Here is a 21554-nt window from a genome sequence, read left to right as displayed (position 1 = left end):
CTAGTAAGGAACCGGCTATTACAACTCCTCCAAGGCGAATGTATCTCCACAGATGTAAATGCCCCGATAAGTCTGTGCTCTCCCAGCAGGAATCCTCTGTTCTGACTCAACATGTGCTCTTTCCATTCCACACCTACCCAGGAGAGTGATTGCCATAATTTGTCACTTAGCAGAACGCAACCAGGCTTTAAGAGGGACCACAAGTGAGTTGTATGACCCACACAATGGGAATTTTCTGGCACAAGTTGAACTGATGGCACAGTTCGATTCAGTTATGGCTGAACACATAAGAAGGATACAAAACCAAGAGACAAGAAGAAGAGTGCATTACTTGAGTGGAACTATTCAAAATGAAATAATTGCACTAATTGGAAACAAGGTACTGGAAGAGATTGTGAGAAGAGTACACAGAGCAAAGGATTACTCTGTTATTATGGATTGCACTCCTGATGTCAGTCATAAGGAACAGCTTTCCATTGTTCTGAGAATAGTCAATTGCGAACCATCTGTGTCCATTGCAGAACATTTCTTTGGATTTTTAGATGTTGAAGACACAACTGGTAAGGGCCTGACTGAAGTCCTGCTTGACCACCTGCAGAAACACAGCCTGAGTCTTTCTGACTGCCGTGGTCAGTCTTATGACAATGGCAGCAATATGATGGGCCATAAACAGGGTGTTCAGACAAGAATTTTGCAATTAAACAGCAAAGCATTTTACATTCCATGCAGCAGTCATACACTTAACCTGGTTGTGTCAGATGCTGCCAAGTCCTCAGTGCTGTCCATCTCCTTCTTTGGTGTGTTGCAAAGACTCTATAACGTATTCAGTTCCTCTGTGCAATGCTGGGCAGTTCTAAAGGAACATGTAAAGCAGTTCACTTTAAAACCTTTGTCAACTACAAGATGGGAAGCTCGGATTGACTGCGTGAAGGTGGTGCGATACCAGTTACCAGAGATCCTGGATGCATTGTCTGCACTCCAGACAATTGCTATACAGAAGGGGGACTCAGAGACCACATCCACTGCTAAAAGCTTACATGGTGAGTTGAAGACCTGGTCTTTTCTGCTTTGCGCAATGACCTGGTACAATGTTTTGTACCAGATCAATCATGTCAGCAAGCTGCTACAAAGTCCAAATGTTTCCATGGAAACACTTAGATCAGAAAAATAAGGAGTAAAAGACTACCTTGAAGACTTCAGGGAAAATGGGATTGCTTCCTGTCAAACTGATGCAAAAGACATTGCAGAAAATCTGGATATGGAAATGACCCTTCCTGAGAAAAGGCAGCGTAAAAATAAAAGACAGTCTCTATATGAAGGTACAGAGGAAACTCAGTCTACTCCAGACGAGACTTTCAGAAGAGACTTATTTCTGACCATGGTTGACACTGCCCTCAGAAGCCTAAGTGACAGGTTTGCAAGATTGAAGGGTGTTTATGACCTTTATGACTTTCTGTTCTCAAAGGACAACATGAAGCACACAATAAAGAATGGAAAGCTTTCTGAACGTTGCAAAAAATTGGAACAAACCCTCCATGACATTGATGCTGATGACTTGGCACTTGAGATCAATTCATCTCTCTACACTTTTCCAGACCATGTAGCCACTTCACCATTTGACATGCTTAATTACATATACAGTGAGAAGCTACTGGATTTGTACAGTAATTTAAGCATTGCTTTGCGTCTCCTCCTGACTCTCCCTGTGTCATTGGCCTCTGGTGAGAGGAGCTTCTCAGCTTTGAAGCTGATAAAAAATTACATGAGGTCCACCATGGGCCAAGAAAGGCTCACAGGACTGCCACTTATGTCAATTGAGCGTGATGTTTGCCAGTCTTTGGATATGGAGGACATTGTGATTGCCTTTGCAGAAAACAAGTGTAACCCTGTGGAGTTACACAGGCTGTATTATCTGAAAGGCCCAGTAGATGGCAGATGGACTCAGTATGCTGTTATTAAAACATTGAGCATTGATCACATGACTGGCTGCCTGGTCAGTCTCATGATTGTGACATTATCGCAGGTCCTGTTAGGACTTCCAGACACAGCCCCGATCAAGAAGGTCCTGGAAGACTCCTGGAGGTTACCACATGCCCAGCCAGGGAGAGGACAGGCTACTAGCCGTGAAAGACTGCAGCACAGAGATAGAACCTTGCTGAGAGAACTTGCTTCACCCAAGACCACACCAGCTGAGAGAGGGACCCGCTGGCAAAGACAAGCACTGAGTACAGATGTCTGGTGAATCCTGTGAGGGGAGACTGCCGCGGACTGATCTGGTTAATCGTGTTGTGAGGGTAAGCCAAGCCCCTCCCTGTATCTCCACAGGGCACCTGTCTCCTCACTCACAGTAAAGACTCTGAGGTTCAGAGTGGACATTGCACATTTCAGGCTGCTTCAATGACTCTGCAGAGCAGGACTTATAAGGGCCCCAACTCTCCTATGTGCACCAACGACCACTAGGGCGAAGATAAGGGGGTGGTACGCAGGTGTGCTAGTGGGTGGGTGAGGAAAATCCACATTGCATTGTTATCTGCGTTACTCTATTGTATTTTCCCATGCATGTTGGTTCATTTGCTACTTACTATATAAAGTTAGTTCCAGTTAGGCTGTGTCAGTCTCATTGCACCAAGTATGTTCCCAGTGGGACCCCACATCCTTACCCCGGATGCCCCACTGGGTGGAGGCACTGCCGCAGACATGTACCCCAGCTCCCAGATAGCGGAGGCTCAGGACCCGCCTGTCAGGCATAGTGAGTTAACTAGGTTTAGGGACCCCAAAGACACTAGGGGGCGTCCCAAAAACCTCGTTACACAAGGCTCGCAAACAACAGTTTTAGATAATTTGCACATGTTTGTGAGAGCTGAAAAATGTTAATGTGAGTGTGTGTGTAAGTATGTTAGATTTAGTTATTGTGCACTTTTTAATGTATATTTGATTTTATGGTACAGTGGTGTTTTTTGCAAATGTTCAATTGTTGAAAATGTTCAAATTTCAAATATTTTTTCAAGCAGTATTTGCACTGTACTCATTTTTTATTTATATAAAGTGTGGGTGAACTTAAACTGTATGGCTATGCTGTGGTTCCTGTAGGCTTTGCGTGTGTGCGGGGGTGGGGGGGGGGCCTCCATATCCATTTTGCTTGGGGCCCCCAAATTCCTTCAAACGGCCGTGGTAATTAGGATTATTTTGTGGTAAAATGACTGTGTTATATGTGTTCAGTATACAAAGCGACTAGGAAGAATCTGTTCATACATACTGGCTACAAATTGTGGAGGGGAGGGGGGTGGCTGGAGGATGGTGGCGCACCAAAATGCACCTTCACCAAGTCCCTTATCAAGTGATGAGCATTGGCTAAAAAGAATCCCATCCAAACTAATGTGGTAGTTTTGCAAAAATTGAGATACAAGTTAAGCTGTTGCCCACGGCAACAGCACAAGGTCCAAGCCTAGGTTCACAGCTACATAGTTCTGCATGCTGCGTTTGCAGGGGCATAGCAGCCCATGATGTGAATGGGCTACTTCACCTGGATTTCATGCAGAAAAAAGGTCCCCTGAACCTTTTTTTAAGACGCAAATGCACAGAAACCACATGTGATTTGTCACCATGCATTCCATGCCTGGGAAACCGCATCACATTGGGAGTGCCATTGAGAGTTAGTGGCACCCCCATGTGTTTTCTTAAAGCAGCACAATTCTTGTGCAGTTGCATGTGGATATGGGAACAAGTGCAATTTACACGCACTCCCACACCACACAGATGTGAACCTAGCAAAATGTTTAGTTTTAATTATCATTATATAAAATAATGAATGTGGGGGCCTTAAGGTGGGCGTATTTTTTTTTTGGGGGGGGGGCAGCATTATATTTTTGGACCCAGGCAGCACAATGTCTTGGGCCAGCCCTGCCTAAACTACTGAACTAAGTTGTGAACCTCAATGTCCTCATTCAGCCCTTTAGGTGCCAAGCTGCCAAGGGTAAAGATCCAGAGGTTTTCACGCTTACAAAGCTTCTGATATCTTCTACCCTTATCGAGTTTGTCGGAAATGGCCTCAACGCCAAAAATTTTCATGCATGTGGGGTCCCCATTATGTTTAGTCTTAAAATGCCGGGGGCTGAATATTTGTCTTTCCCATGGATGATGTTGCACTTGTGTTCGCCAATACGAACTCTCAAGGGGCGAGTTGTGCGGCTGACATATAACAACCCACAAGGACACAGGATACCATAGATAACAAAGGGGTCCCACAATTAATAAATTGTTTAATTTTATGTGTTTTGCCATCAGAGCCTACAGTGTCCTGTTTGCGATGCCACATAAACTGGCATTTAACAAAATATGGTGTAGCGCTAGTAATAACAGTTCAAATGAACTCAACAGTCCATATAAAACAAATGCAAATAGTTGGAAGGATAGGTCCGTCAAAAAAGAGAGGAAGAAAGTGCTCCCCGAATCTCGTATCAAACTTTCACCATCCTGAAATCCAGTGTATGGAGACCACCACCAAGTAGAAAAAATGGCCCCTTACCACAACGCAATGATCCCCACCACAGAGATCATTGACCGCTTGTATTGGAGATCAGACAGACCAAGTAGATGACAGCCCAGCTCACTAGGAAGATCTGAACAGCTCACTAGGAAGATCTCAACCACTCCACTCGATATAAGTACATAAATAAAAAGAAGGGACAACTCCCATGGTGAAGTACAGTCACACATTTATTTAAACCACAAAACAAAAGTGGCAACTCACATTTGAAAGGAGATGTTACAGCATGTATCTCGAGGGAGCAATTCCAGGACCTAGTTCCCAACCAAGAAAATGGCCGCCGCGTCCCCTCGTGTATCTCAGCGTGGCGTGCCGCAGGCTCCTCCTACGCGTTTCGTCAGCCAATTGACGTCGTCAGGGAGTGTGGCCTGCGGTAAGCCATCGGTATTTATATGCTGAGCGAGGCGGAAAGGGCGGGATAACTAGTCTACGACCTGGATCACGGAAGTTGTGCAGTTGCGCTCCAACAACCGGAAATAACAGATCGGACTTGACATAATCCAGAACAGGAAGCTAGTACATTACATGCCAGCATCCCTGATATCGGAACCAGCACGGTCAGAAGCCGGAAGCCATCAATTTGCGTGCCAGCACCCCGGAAGTCGTACCGTTATTAACAACATTTCAATTGAAAATTAATCAATTGCACATATAGGGACTCCAAGATCGCTGATGACCAGCGCATCTCGATAGTCCCATATAAGTGAGATCTAGATCCATATTACAGGACCAATAATTTTAATACTGTCTCACCGGAAGGACACTCATGGTCCTAAAGTGCATAAATACACTCAGATGACACTACCACTTAGGACACACAAGAGGATACAGCGCCATCCCCCGGTTGGAAACAGGTCTCAATGGATAACTCCTCCCACAAATGCGAAATTACAACCACATTAATACTAGTTATTACTAGTTAATACTAGTAGACTAGTTATCCCACGGATGCCAACCTAACTGCCCAGGGCATTTGGTCGGAGGAGGAATTCTCCCTTCCGATAAACATATTGGAATTGAGAGCGATCAGGCTGTGCCTGCTCCATTGGTCGGATCGTCTTCAGGGCTGTCCTGTACAGGTGCAGACGGACAATGCCACTGCGGTGGCATACATCAACCACCAAGGGGGACCAGAAGTGCCCGGGCGGCCCAGGAAGTGACCAGTATTCTGTCTTGGGCCGAGACTGTCCCGGCAATATCGACAGTTCACATTCCAGGTGTTGAGAATTGGCAGGCAGATTATCTGAGCCGCCAGACCCTGGACCAGGGGGAATGGTCCCTGCACCCGGAGGTATTTCTAATGCTGTGTGCGAAGTGGGGATCCCTGGATGTGGATCTGTTCGCATCTAGGCTAAACCACAAGGTGGAAAGGTTCGTGGCAAGAACGCGCGATCCTCTGGCAGACGCCTCGGATGCGTTGGTAGTGCCTTGGAAGGTTTGCATCACTTGGTCCCTCCTAGAAGGGAGCCTCTGCCTCCATGGGACTTGAACTTGGTTCTGTTACAACGTTCCCCTTTTGAAAACATCAGGGAAATTTCGTTGTCTCTGCTATCTAAAAAGGTTGCCTTTCTGGTAGCGATCCCTTCTGCTCGCAGAGTGTGGGAGTTGGCGGCGTTGTCTTGCCGCACCCCTTACCTGGTGGTTCATAGGGATAAGGTGGTTTTGCGACCTAACCCGTCCTTTCTTCCAAAGGTGGTTTCGGATTTTCACCTCAATGAGGACATTATCTTACCTTCGCTCTGTGCGAATCCTAAGCATCCTAAAGAGATTGGTTTGCATTCTTTGGATGTTGTCAGGGCGATCAGGGTTTACCTGTCGTCGACTGAATCCTTTCGAAAATCGGATTCTCTCTTTGTCCTTCCATAGGGACCTCAGAAGGGTATGGCTGCGTCTGCGGCGACCATTTCAAAATGAATCAGACAGACAATTGTTCAGGCCTATTCGTTGAGGGAATGGGTACCACCCTTCCCTGTCAAGGCGCACTCTACCAGATCGGTGAGTACATCCTGGGCCCTTCGGCATCAGGCTTCGGTGGCCCAGGTGTGCAAGGCTGCGACTTGGTCGTCAGTGCACACTTTTTCCAAATTCTACAAAATTAATGTTCTGGCATCAGCTGATGCCTCCTTTGGCCACAAAGATCTCTGTGCGGCAGTACCGTAGGGGACCCAGGTTTTGTGTGGGTCCCTGGCTATTGGGGTTGTTTATCCCCTTGGTTTTTTGCTTTCCTGGGTTGTTGCTCCTGTTGAGCTTTTTTGTTGCCCTTGCTGTTCAGGTAAGGTTACTTTCTCTGATATGGGTACTGAGTTGCCTTTTTCTGATGGTTGCGTTTCCCGCCCCTCATGTCTACACTGCTTTGGGACATCCCCATTGGTGAAGACTGTATGAGTGGGCGGCGACTGTCGGAGGACGTAAGAAAAAATTGAATTTTTGTAAAATCTTACCGTAAAATTCCTTGCTCTGAGTCCTCCGACAGTCGCCGCCCCCGCCCCTCTTTTGGGGTTCTTATACACTTAACTGCTTGCTACCAAACTGAGTTGGGATGGCTATTGCAGGGGGGGTATTGGACCAGTGGGACAGCCCCCATGGGTGTGTCTATGTAAATGCTTTTGTTTTAGCAAGTCTTTTGCCTAGCTACTCCTAAGGAGAGGAAGTCAATACCCCATTGGTGAAGACTGTATGAGTGGGCGGCGACTGTCGGAGGACGCAAGAGAAATATAAGCTAATTTTAGAATACAAAAATCTTAAAAAATAAAAAGAATACACCAAATTGCTCCCTTAGAAATATCGTATACATAAGATCCTACTACTTACATGTAACAAACCAAAGCAGGCCCTGTGACCATAAGGGAATGAGAGCGCAGTGAGGGGAGGAGTCTAACCAAGGGTTGAGGTGGGTATAAGCCAATCGGTCCTAAAAAAAGGGGGGGGACCCAGCAGATGCAGACTCGGACACCTATAATTCAAACAAGTGTAAAAGCAATTATTCTAAGAAAGAGGTTAAGTATAAAAATAAATATTCATAGATTCATAGATACCAAGAGATGCCATCATAAGGCGGGGTTGGAGTCCGTTCCTGTCAGTCAGTTTTTACGTTTGAAGCGTAACTGTTCACGGAGGGAGGACTTTTTACGAGAGGCTTCCATTTTGAAGGATAGATTTTTGGAAAAAGGCTACGATGAATCCCTCTTGATCCAGGCCATGTCTAGAGCGGATTCTAGGCCTAGGGATGACCTCCTACAGCCGAAAATGAGGGAGTCACAAAAAACCTTCGATTTCGCCTTTTTTTCCACATACTCAACCCAACATTTCTCTGTAAAGAACATCTTACGTCGTCACTGGCACATCCTAAAAAATGACGGGGTGTTGGGTCCTCTTTTACCTCCACAGCCTCAAGTTATTTATTGGGGTGTTCCCCCTTTGAGGTTACAGATAGCTCCCAACATCCGGGACCCTCCCAAAAAGGTCTCATTTTTTCAGCAGATGGGAGGTTTTCACAGATGTAGGAGGTGTGCTATCTGCAAATTAAATGTGGAAAAGAGGAGACGCATAGATACCTTTAGATCTGAGACCGCGGGCCAGGATTTCACCATTAGGCCCTTCATCACGTGTACCACAAGATATGTGGTTTATCTGGTGAGGTGTCCATGCGGCCTTGACTATGTTGGCTGCACTATTCGGGAGCTTCATGTAAGGCTCAAGGAGCATGTGGCCAACATAGTCAAGGGCTTCCCCAAGCATAGTCTTTCGAGGCACTATGCCGAGTGTCATAATAAGGATCCTAGTGGGACCTTATTTTTGGGCATAGATAGCTTTTCAGGCCACTGGAGGGGAAGCAATATGATAAGGGGGGTTTCTAAGCTCGAAACTAATTGGATTTATAGACTCAGATGCTATACCCCCTTAGGCCTTAACGTAGAATGGGATTTGAATGCCCACATCAATAACTCTTAGTGTCTATCCTTCGGTGCAATTTGTGACAATGTTTTGGATTTGTTATATTTTTATGATTTTATATCCTGTGACATGTTTTTAAATATTGTTATGTATTTGGTGCAATATTTTTATGTTTCTTTATATTTTTATTTTGTTCAGATTTTATTGTAATGCTATTGTGACTCCCCAATGTTTATGAGCGTTCCTTTGGTCCACACCGGCAGGTGGCGCTATCTCCTCGGGCTGTGTTTTTAATCTATGGTGGATAGTTTTTATCCTTGATGCATATGCCTTGCTTTAAATATTTTTTTAGTTTAGGGCATTTGATATGGAGGAGCGGACTGCTAATTAAGTTAATGTTAGTGATGATTTTTGATTTTTTTCTCATCATCCTTTCAGCATGTCTTTCTCCTCCTCTATTTCCTTCCGGTCTGGGTGGTTCTGGACTGTGGAGCGCATATCCGGTTTCCGGGTATTGCGCACTTCCGGTGGGCGGTTTTTTTCTCCTCCGTCGCTTTTTAAGGCACTAGCGTGCGCCGCAGCCTCATCCCTTGACAACGACAGTCTATGTCGAAACGTGCGTCGGGAGGCGTACTAGGCGACGCGTGCCGTAGCTAGGAGGAGATAGGACGGCCACAGACCGAGTGTTTGCCAACAGGAATGCCTCAGAACCAGAGGGGAGCTTCTTGATATGAAAGCGAGGAAAACTTCTGGATTCTGTAAGTGGCCTTAATTAGTGGGAATAAACTTCTTGGAAACAGTCTGCGCTATGTGATGTTTTCTCCTTTTTTCTATCAACACTCTGAGCCTGTGAACCGGACATTTGAGTGGGATATCTCTGATCCTGTACACACGTGCAATTGATCTCTGTTGTGGGGGTCAACTCCATCTGGTAAGGAGTGGTGGTGTGTTGAGTGCTCTTCTGGTGGTGGTTTCACTCTGGACTTGCCTCTTTTAAAGTGAAGATACATCTGCATGGACTGTTTCCTCATTTACATCATATTATGTTTTAGGGTTCAGCGCCACATTTCGTTTTTTATGTGTTTTAAATCTGTAATTTTCCAGGTTTTGTGTGGCTGCTTTACCTTTGAGATTTGTGATCAATTGAACTGTTTATATATTTATTTCCTATAGCGCGGCAATACTGTGTTTTATAAAAATAAATAGGGTGTATATGTATGTATATTATATATATATAAAGGAAAAAATATATAGACTGCAGACATGGTACAGGAGATGGTCAGAGACTGAAGACATAGTACAAGAGACGGTCAGAGATTGCAGACGTTGTACAGGAGACAGCCAGAGACTGCAGACATGGTACAGGAGAAGGTCAGAGACTGCAGACATGGTACAGGAGATGGTAAGAGACTGCAGACATAGTACAGGAGACGGTCAGAGACTGCAGACATGATACAGGAGACGGTCAGAGATTGCAGACATGGTGAAGGAGATGGTCAGAGATTGCAGACATAGTACAGGAGACGGTCATAGATTGCAGACATAGTACAGGAGACGGTCAGAGATTGCAAACATGGTACAGGAGACAGTCAGAGACTGTAGACATGGTACAGGAGATGGTCAGAGACTGCAGACATGGTACAGGAGACGGTCAGAGATTGCAGATGCTGTAGAGGAGATGGTCAGGGACTGCAGACATAGTACAGGAGACGGTCAGAGATTGCAGACATGGTACAGGAGACGGTCAGAGACTGCAGACATGGTACAGGAGACGGTAAGAGACCGTAGACATGGTACAGGAGATGGTCAGAGACTGCAGACATGGTACAGGAGATGGTCAGAGATTGCATATACTGTACAGGAGATGGTCAGGGACTGCAGACATGGTACAGGAGACGGTCAGAGACTGCAGACATGGTACAGGAGACGGTCAGAGATTACAGACATGGTACAGGAGACGACCAGCAGGTAAGTATGATATCTTTCTTTATTTTACAGAAAAGAATAATAATACCCTTTAGTATCACTTTAACAAATCATTGGGGAGTCTTTTGGCAGCAACTAAGGCCCCAATGTGATAGGCACACACAGTACACAGACTAGAGGTACAGCAGAGGAAGGGGATGGGCCACTTCTATGCACTCACCCCTCACTTACATTAAACATGGCAGGCTGGTCTATTACCCCTCCCCCTCCCCTCGCAGCTCATTTCCTGAAGCAGACTCTGTGTCTCATCCCAGGGATGTGATGATGATGTTTGCGCCGAGCGGCACTACACCCGCCCATGGGGGAGGTGACAGAGATACAAATCCCGAGGAAAGGCGGAGAGCGTGGGGGCGGCACATTGATGTTCTGCATCGCCCGCCTCCTGAAGCAACACCCTCCAATGAGAGGGGAACAGCGCCGGACGCAGCCAGGCCAACGGCTGTTAATCCAGCAATGACACTTCTGTGGGGGGAGGGGGTGGGGGAGGAGCCAGGACGACGTCACGCACAACCGCAATTATTCTGGGTTCCGCATCGTAACCGAATCGGAAAAGGCTGCATGGCGATGCGCCGATCATTTTCAACACCCCCAGTGACAACGTGAGTACAGTACATTGATCAGATTGTACATTCAGTTCATAGCGGCCTATGAAGAGAATCCTCAGCTCCATCTAGAGGCCATAATCCAGTATTTGTCCCAAAATACCTCAATTAAAAAAAGCGAAATAACACATTATGGTCACTAGATGGAGCTGACGATTATAGAAAATCACACATTTATTTAAAGAAAAGACCTCTAAATGTTTGTGAAATCTTTCCGCACAAAATGTACTCAGCCAATGAAAGGTAAGGACTCCATTTTTTTTTCTCCTGCTATCAATGGCCGACACGGGACAACACTTCATCCATGTCTTTGGTGATCTCTGATCTCCTTATGAAGTGTTTCTTACATGATGAAGATCAGCCATGGAGTATATCTGAAGTGTATATCACGGTGTAAAACATAATGTAATAAATACTAGCAATGTCCAGCATGAATCACATTCAGCAGCGCTTAATATGTATTCAACATATCCTGATCATATAGTCCTCATGTGAGTGTTATACCACCAAAACAGTCTCTATTCAAACAAAGGCATGTATTCTTAAAATATTCGGTGTTCCCGGTGCTCTGAAATACTTAATCCGGTATAAGCCTTCACCACACCATCAGTGACCCCTTAGGAGTGGGCACTCACCAGAGATAACATGGAAATACGCCTGTAAGCATTGGTTGCTTGAACCCTTGATACTCCGGACCACCTCTGCTCACACCAGAAGGACTCCGCTTACCAGTCTCAGTCGGGGATCAGCTCATAACCATATAAAATTGGAAAAATAGGAGGCACAATAGTGTGATACCGTTTCACAAAGCTTTATTTAGTACCCACTCTTTCACATAAAACAACCCCCACATCCAATCTGCTTACATCAAGATAAAAATATTCAAGCCTGTAATTAGGTAATCACGATGTGATGGCCTGCTCACCGTTCCTGCACAGGATCTCTCCGTATGACTTATGGGTAAGCTCCGGAATTAGACCAAGACCTCAATGACTACCCGGGAAACAGCGTGCCTGTGTTCTGACGCGTTTCGTCGTATGCGACTTCAACAGAGGACACAGACACACTGCACACTGTTCCCTATATGTACCCTAACCGATTAGCGGGTAGTCATTGAGGTCTTGGTCTAATTCCGGAGCTTGTGCCTCCTATTTTTCCAATTTTATATGGTTATGAGCTGATCCCCGACTGAGACTGGTAAGCGGAGTCCTTCTGGTGTGAGCAGAGGTGGTCCGGAGTATCAAGGGTTCAAGCAACCAATGCTTACAGGCGTATTTCCATGTTATCTCTGGTGAGTGCCCACTTCTAAGGGGTCACTGATGGTGTGGTGAAGGCTTATACCGGATTAAGTATTTCAGAGCACCAGGAACACCGAATATTTGAGGAATACATGCCTTTGTTTGAATAGAGACTGTTTTGGTGGTATCTATGAATCCGTTCCTGTCAGTCGGCTTAAAAAAAGTGGAAGTAACAATTTGACCCTCCTCTATACGGATCCTCAAGTCAAGAAAATGAATCTCCTTGTTACTCGACTCGTAGGTCAGACTTATGCCTCTTTGGTTACCATTAAGGGTATCCATGAACTGACTCAGGGACTCCCCTGTGCCATCCCACAGGAAGAGGATGTCGTCTATGTACCTACGCCAGAGCACAAGCTCCGGCCTAGGCACACCCCAGACGACATCCTCCTCCCACGTGGCCATGAACAGGTTGGCCATACTGGGCGCGAATTTCGCGCCCATGGCCACCCCCCTGTTCTGCAAATAGTAAGTTCCATTGAACCAAAAATAGTTCCTGGTCATGACATAGTCCAAGAGGGAGATGATATAATCCCTCTGAAAACCCAAAAGGTTCTCAAGTCCCAAATAGTGAGACACTGCCTCTCTACCATGTTGGTGCGATATTATGGTATACAGTGACGCAACGTCAGCTGTAACCAATATATAATTCTCTTGCCAGGTGATACGACTAAGCTCGTTAATCACCTGCGTGGAGTCTCGTAGGTAAGAGGGCAACTTAACCACTATGGGTTGGAGAAAATGGTCAATATATTTGCCCACCCGGGAGGTAACGGAATCGATACCGCTAACTATAGGCCTCCCGGGTGGGCAAACTGGATCCTTATGTATTTTGGGCAAAAAATACATAACGGGCACTCTTGGAGCGGAAGGCACCAAAAATGCCTTTTCTTTCTTAGTGAGGAGTTTCCTAACAAAACCCTCATTCACCAAGCTAACCAGCTCCTTTTTGTACCTGAGTGTAGGATCCCCTCTTAAAGGCAGATACGTCTCCCTATCCGACAAAAGTCTGAGCATTTCCGTATCATAGGCGGCGGTGTCCATTATGACTATCCCGCCGCCCTTGTCAGCAGGCCTCACGACTATGTCCTTACGTTCTTTAAGAGACTTTAAGTCTCTGTTAAAGGCAAGACTCATCCCACATTTGTTCAGTTGGAGTTGGTCTATATCCTTGGCGACCAAGTCCCTGAACACCGCCACAGCAGGTGCTACTGCACCAGGGGGATTGAACGTAGAGGCATTGGAAAAATTGGTGTTTTTGATACCCATAACGTACTCTGATTTAGACTTTATAGGATTGGTGGCTAGATACCTCTTTATATTGACCTTCCTGACATATTTTTGGAGGTCAATAAATGTACCAAATTTATCCAGCTGTTTTGGGGGTGCATATTTCAGCCCCCTATTTAAAACACATTTTTCGTCATTGGAAATCGGGGCAGAGCTGAGATTAAAGAGACCTCCATCCTTTAAAGAGGCCTCCTTTTTCTGGCGGAGTCTCCTCCCCCCTCTTGCCCCCCTTTTTTTGTGTTTTTTCGTCTTTTTACCTTGGGGGTAACCCCGGGAAAAAAACGCTGGTTAGAAGTATAAGGTACATTCTGATGTTGTCTATCCCCTCCCCTAGAATATTGGTCTTGTTGCTGTGATGAATGTGCATCTGGGTCTCCTGACCATCCTCCCTGCCGATTCGGGGGCACTACCCCATTCTGAGGATGAGTTGTCATGTAGCGATCAGGCTCCCTAATCTCATTGGACAAAGGAGCAAATCTGTTCATTATAGGCACATTCCTAGGGGTATTTTGGGGGTAAGAGGAACGAGTATGTGAAAGAGTGGGTACTAAATAAAGCTTTGTGAAACGGTATCACACTATTGTGCCTCCTATTTTTCCAATTTTATATGGTTATGAGCTGATCCCCGACTGAGACTGGTAAGCGGAGTCCTTCTGGTGTGAGCAGAGGTGGTCCGGAGTATCAAGGGTTCAAGCAACCAATGCTTACAGGCGTATTTCCATGTTATCTCTGGTGAGTGCCCACTCCTAAGGGGTCACTGATGGTGTGGTGAAGGCTTATACCGGATTAAGTATTTCAGAGCACCGGGAACACCGAATATTTGAGGAATACATGCCTTTGTTTGAATAGAGACTGTTTTGTTGGTATAACACTCACATGAAGACTATATGATCAGGATATGTTGAATACATATTAAGCGCTGCTGAATGTGATTCATGCTGGACATTGCTAGTATTTATTACATTATGTTTTAGATTGCTTCTTTTTTACAGTAGCTGCGATCAGCAACTTTTATGTTAATTTATATCGAGTCTTTTATGGTTATGTGGTTTTTACTCTCAGTTTTTAAGCGCTGGGCGAGTGTTTGACAATCCCCCTGTGTTTTTCAACCACTTTTTATACAGTATATCACGGTGTGCTTCTACCCCACATGTCCACCAACATTCATATAGAAGACATTTCCCGCACCCAAGGCACTAATACACCTCGAGGATTGTGTGGGACCCCTGATGTACAGGAAAAAAGGACTTCAGTGAGGAACAATTCCCTCACTCAGGACAGGAATGTGGCTTCTCCCCTGTGTGAGATCTCTGATGTCTGGAAAGATTGGACTTCTGTGGAAAACATTTCCCGCACTCAGGGCAGGAATATGGCTTCTCACCAGTGTGTAATCTCTGATGTGTGGAAAGAGCGGACTTCTCTAAAAAACATTTCCCGCACTCAGGACAGGAATACGGCTTCTCACCAGTGTGAGATCTCCGATGTGTGGAAAGAGCGGACTTCCGTGAAAAACATTTCCCGCACTTAGGACAGGAATACGGCTTCTCACCAGTGTGCAATCTCTGATGTGTGGAAAGAGTGGACTTCTCTGAAAAATCTTTCCCACACTCGGGACAGGAATACGGCTTCTCACCAGTGTGCGATCTCTGATGTGTGGAAAGATAAGACTTCTCTGCAAAACATTTCCCGCACTCAGGACAGGAATACGGCTTCTCACCAGTGTGCGATCTCTGATGTTTGGAAAGAGCGGACGCTTGTGCAAAACATTTCCCGCACTCAGGACAGGAATACGGCTTCTCACCAGTGTGCAATCTCTGATGTGTGGAAAGAGCAGACTTCTGTGTAAAACATTTCCCGCACTCAGGACAGGAATACAGTTTCTCACCAGTGTGCGATCTCTGATGTTTGGAAAGAGCGGACGTCTGTGCAAAACATTTCCCGCACTCAGGACAGGAATACGGCTTCTCACCAGTGTGCAATCTCTGATGTGTGTAAAGAGCGGACTTCTGTGTAAAACATTTCCCGCACTCAGGACAGGAATACAGTTTCTCACCAGTGTGCAATCTCTGATGTTTGGAAAGATCGGACTTCTGTGTAAAACATTTCCCGCACTCAGGACAGGAATACGGCTTTTCACCAGTGTGCCATCTCTGATGTATGGAAAGATGGGACTGTGATGGAAAGCATTTCCCGCACTCAGGACAGGAATACGGCTTCTCACCAGTGTGCGTTCTCTGATGTCTGGAAAAATTGGACTTGTATGCAAAACATTTCCCGCACTCAGGACAGGAATATGGCTTCTCACCAGTGTGAGATCTTTTATGCACATTAAGTTGGTATTTTAAACGGAAACACTTCCCGCACTCAGTACAGGAGAACCTCTTATCTGTTGTAAGGACGGCACAGTCCCTCGCAGTCTGAGGTTCCTCAGGATAAGAGGAATACGATGGTCCGGCACCGTCTCTCACAGTCTGAGGTTCCTCAGGATAAGAGGAATACGATGGTCCGGCCCCGTCTCTCACAGTCTGAGGTTCCTCAGGATAAGAGGAATACGATGGTCCGGCACTGTCCCTCACAGTCTGAGGTTCCTCAGGATAAGAGGAATACGATGGTCCATCTACACTGTGTGGTGCCGGATGGACATTTGAGGTAGCTGGCTTTTCTCCTGGACTATACTGTGTGATGTCCTCATCTTCTACTTTACAGTCTGGAGACAAAGCCAGACAATCCTCTGAGGTTTTCCTCATCTCCCATCCATGTACTAAAATAGAAATACAAAGATTATTACTAGACATCAGTAGATTGGTTCCCCTAAACCAGGACTCTGCCCACATCAGGCAGCTTTGTCTCTGAGGATCTTACAATTCCCCCCTCAAGGTAACCAGTAAATGGTAGAGGGTCACTAGGTGTCCCAGGAGCCACACATCAAGTCAAGACCTGTTGTATGATAGTAAATGGCAGTCTCAGTCTGGACTTACGCCAGGCCATGGCTTGATGTGTGGGACACCTACTCACCATCTACCATTGCCTGTGACTAGTAAATGGGTCCTCTGATCTCCTACCAGTTCATTTCTTTATTCATGGACCTTAGTCAGAGAGTGAGGAAACAACGAGAACTGTCCTTTATAGGAGTGACAGTGATGAGGGGATTATTGCCATGTTCCCAACACAAGAAGTCCTGCACTTCCTTATTTAGTCCATGATTTAGTCATGAATAACAGCGGGGCTGAGCCCCACCAGAGGTCAGAGAGTGAGGATGGGGGGAGAACAACCAAGATGAAGACTGGACTGATCCTGAAGACCACCATCATTGGGTTACCGACTCCTCCCTCATTATCACTTTCTGTTTAAGTGTCCAAAGTTTGAGGAAGTTATCACATCATTATCAACATGTAAAAGTCTGTCCTCCAATCAAATCATCAGATATAAAATGTCCAGCTGGTAGGAAATGGGTGTATCAAAAGAGAATCCATATTATGTGTATATATACCATAGCAGTGGGTAGACAGGAGAGAGCAGAAATCTGCTATGTAATGTACAACATAGAGTATATAGTAACGGGGTCCGGAGTATGTAATGTACAACACAGAGTATATAGTACAGGGGTCAGGAGTATGTAATGTACAACATAGAGTATATAGTAACGGGGTCCGGAGTATGTAATGTACAACACAGAGTATATAGTGCAGGGGTCAGGAGTATGTAATGTGTAATATGAATGTAGAATCCCTCTGACATTCAAAAGGCAGCATAACTCCTCCGAAAGCCAGGGGCAGGCTAACCGTTCACCCCAGGGCTGAATCCATGGCATAAATACCGGGACCATAAAAGGTTATTGGGCCCTCCTTAGAGACCGGTCTTCTTCATGACTCTTTCTAGCAAGGGGCCTCCCCTGGGTCTCCTCCTTGGCACAGCTTCCTCCAGACCAGGCAGGACAGCTTCACAACCACTTCAGCACATGTTAGGCCCTAAAACAGGCTAATGGACCAAACAGCAGAGCTCCATCCAGCAGCCCCTCCCTACACCTCATCCCAGGGGAAGAGAGCGAGCACATGGCCTGTCCCAAATATTTATTTCCTCCCCCAGCATGCACCAGTGACATAAACCTCCTACTGGATTGGCTGACAGAAATATAAATATTCTTAATGTAAGACATTAAACCCAAAGAAAATATTTATTATATTGCAGCTTATCGATTCTTAGATGTGATGTTAGTTTTCCTTTTTAAGATTTCTTATATGTTCATCTGGTGATCTGGCCAGTAAATCTGTTCTATAAAAGCCCCAACTCTAAAGCAGAATGTATCAGTTAGTGGGATGGGGCAGACCATTTACCACTGACAGGGGTGCTTACAACGATCAGCTTTTATTTATTCTTGTAAAACTTTTATCCCAAAGGAAAAAATAGTTTGCTGTAACTGATTATAAAGTGTGAGATGGAGTTTGGCTTCAATTTGTTACTGTTTTTAAATCTTATAATACATCTAACACTCTCCGCCCCCCCCCCGAGACTAATAACGCTGCTGTCTCCAGAGTGGTGGCGCTCTAATACAGAAGGTGTGACCAGGTGAAAACAGAGGGGAAAAAGCCTTAAAAAGAAAAGTAATGCAGCCACCACATCCAATGATCGGTAAGCTGCAATGTGTGACATTTTTGGTTTTGGGTTTATTATCATTTTAGTTTGGTTGGTGAAATGTCATACTATGTCCAGTGATAGCGGTGACATCTACTGGCCACAGTGAGAAATCACAACTCCGCTTAAGCTTAGGGAAAAACCAGGCGAAAAACTGAACAATCAGTCTGAGCTAAGTACAGCCCAGCCAAAAACTAACATGACATAGCAGTCTCTATTAAGGAAAAGCTGTAACTTTACATTCCCGTCCCCTTTTTTCTGACTGCTCAGACAAACTGTCTAAATTCTGGACTTTGTAAAGAGAGGAATGCAGATAAAGGGGTACAACTTATGTAGGAGGATTTGTTTCATTTCTATGTATCCCCTGAGGACAGTCACTTCACTGGGTATATGGAGGGTTTACACCCACTCTAAATGTTCACATGAAACAAATTGCAGAGGTCCCACACCGCTGCCTCCCATCTCCTGAGACTGCACTCAGTGACTTGGCTGTGAGACTATACAGACATATCCCTTCACCCGGCACAGCCAGCAAATAACAGAGCAAGTAACCCTGGGAGAATTGTTCTGTCAGAGATCTTACTAGACCCAAGGAAGTGGCAGAAGACCCAAAGCACATACCCCAGGTGTCTAAGTCTAGTAATGTCTATGGTGAAAATGAACATTTTGCTGCCAGCTGAACCCCAGAATCTCCATAAATCCAGTCTAGAGACATAAATTGTGTCTGCAGCACAGAGAAGGAAGATTATCCGAGAGAAATACAGGAATACAGGACGGGGAACACAGCTCAGGAAAGTGACCAGGGTATTACAGGATGATATCACCCAGTCCCTGCCCTACACTGGACCAATCAGTGAGCAGTATGGGTAGAGGAATGTATTTAGTGTTAATGACCCACCTGTGCTGATCTCTGTAGGAGTGTCCTCCTCTATAAATGTCCCCGTTATTCCATCCTCCTCCATAGACTGCTGATCATCCCTCACATACGTCTCTTCTTCTTCTGCTTTCACCTCAAATTCTATATCGATTGGATCTCCACTCTAAATCAAGAAAATGAAAGAATATCATCTGTAAAATATAAGATTTATTATTGTGACATCACATAAAAATCCACACATTGTCTCCATGAGTCTGTGTTTTATAATCTATGTCTCACCAACCTTGTAACAGTGAGGGATGGTGTGACCTTCCTGTGTGGAATCCCGGGAATACAGAGGACGGGGACATCTCTCTGGTGGGTTCCTGGTATTAGGTGGCTCCATCATATCCTTGTGTCCTTCTGAAAACTCCTCCATCACTCCATACTCCTCATCCTCCTCTTTATACTCTTCTTTAACATCAATATAATCATCCCCAAGGTTTCCACTCTGAATAAATAATAAAACATTCATTGTAACAAACATGCTGTATATAAATCAGAACTACCAATAATTATCAATCATCTACCTGATGATGGTGAGGGATGGTGGGATCTTCCTGTGTGGAATCCCGGGAATACAGAGGACGGGGACATCTCTCTGGTGGGTTTCCATTACTGGATCCATCTGTAGGAAACACACACACTGACTGAATACATTGTTTCTATGTGTTTATCAGATGATGGGGGATCTAGGTGGAGCCTCCGTACTGCTCTCTCCTTTACAATAAAGTCTCCTCTTACCCGGTGATGTGAGGGGCGGCTGATTCTCTATCATGACGTCCTTGTAGAGATCCTTGTGTCCTTCTAAATACTCCCACTCCTCCATGGAGAAATAGACAGTGACATCCTGACACCTTATAGGAACCTGACACACACAATGATACAGTCACCATCCAGACACATCCCTTGTCTGTTACTGGATAATGTCCCAGAATTCCCAGCACCGCTCACCTCTCCTCCATGATCTCTCTGGTGCCTTCTAGAATCTTCTTTGTATTTCTCTATTCTATCAGGGAGGGAGGTGGAGGCAATGTGATGGTCATATGATCTCCAGACTTCACAGGAGGAAAACTCTAGATCTGAACACAAATAGTAAAATCAAATGAAATTCCCAGAATCCTCCTCACCTCACTATTCAGGTTTCCATTTCATTAAAGCCCCACCTCAGACTGAGGTATAATTTACCCACACAGGACCCCCACACTGCGCAGAGCAAAAGCTTGTTGCAGGCATTCTGACATCATTACATACAACGCAGGACCAACAGTCCCACTTTGCTAGTGAGGATGCCAAGCAGGGGTGGACTGACAACTCATTGGGCCCCCGGGCAATCAGAGATCATGGGGCCCCCTGTGTCTACACTTAAGCCACACAAAGCCCCACCTACAAATTGCAGCTCAGCCACATAGAGTGGGCATTTAAATATCTACCACAGCATAGCCTGCATGGAAGTTCCTGGCTTCTTTCTGTAGTGTGTAGCCTCTCATGGGGCCCCCTACTGACCCTGGGCCCTCGGGCAGTGCCCTAATCCCCGAATGGTCAGTCCGCCCCTGATGCCAAGGGTCCGCCCACATCCTCAGAGCATGAGAAAAAAAAAGCCAGATGGAGGGACATTGGGGGGAGGAGCTGTGAGGTCAGTGTGATGTCATAGGACATATAGACTCTGGATGGAGGGACATTTAGATGGGGATATTTGAGGGGTTCTCTATATGAGGATCCTGTGCAAACCAAATCATTGTTCCCGGGTGCCTCCCACTTCTTCTAAAATGAAGAGTGAACTTTGACCTTTACCATACAGAGATCTGTCAGGAATGTGTGAAAGTAATCTCTCATGTGAGCAGGTGACGTGTGGAGGAACGGAGTGTAAATAGCAGACCATTTCATCCAGAGCTACTAATGGTGGGGATGGATTTTGCTGCATGCTGGTGCCAACTTTCCACCCCCCAGGGTCACTGCAGGTGTGGAGAAAAGCTGTGTAAGAGGATATGGAGGAGAGATGTGGAGGAGATCCAGGAATCAGGATAAAGGTCAGGACAAGCAACAGACGAGCGCATCCAAGAGATGAAGCCGGGGTCACTACACAGAAAATCAATCCAAGGAAACAACAGGCAGGACGAGGAATAGCAAGAAGGAGCTCAGAGACAAATGAGAATATTGCTCAGCCAATGGGAGATTATCTCAGCATGACTTACATAATGAAGGAGATGAGGGGGAGGGGAGGAAGTCACTTAAGGTGACCATAGATACATGAAAATTCAGCTGGTTCAGCAGGGATCGGTCACATTTCAATCCATATATGGCCAGCTTTGGAAGCAAGATATATTAATCAACTGATCCCCTTGAAGGGGTTAATCTACTTATTACCTCCTCTGCCACCAGATCCTGCA

General features: G+C 45.6%; 1 protein-coding gene across 1 annotated transcript; it reads right to left on the bottom strand.

Moving 5' to 3' along the window:
* Window positions 1-3909: 3909 nt before the first annotated feature.
* Window positions 3910-21554, bottom strand: LOC309543846 (uncharacterized protein; the record flags this gene model as incomplete). Its single annotated transcript, XM_082276268.1, has 9 exons — window positions 21532-21554; window positions 20119-20246; window positions 19909-20032; window positions 19695-19792; window positions 19409-19615; window positions 19147-19288; window positions 16224-16377; window positions 13282-13656; window positions 3910-3964 (listed from the first exon to the last, which is right to left on the bottom strand). The coding sequence occupies exons 3-9, from the start codon at window positions 19991-19993 to the stop codon at window positions 3910-3912; spliced, it is 1116 nt and encodes a 371-aa protein (XP_082132394.1). The 5' UTR covers window positions 19994-20032; window positions 20119-20246; window positions 21532-21554.

Source organism: Pelophylax lessonae, assembly GCF_965119305.1.
Source record: "Pelophylax lessonae genome assembly, contig: HAP1_SCAFFOLD_426, whole genome shotgun sequence".
Classification (NCBI taxonomy): domain Eukaryota; kingdom Metazoa; phylum Chordata; class Amphibia; order Anura; family Ranidae; genus Pelophylax; species Pelophylax lessonae.
Note: the sequence above shows the minus strand (reverse complement) of the source record. Positions and strands in the feature narration are given on the sequence as shown.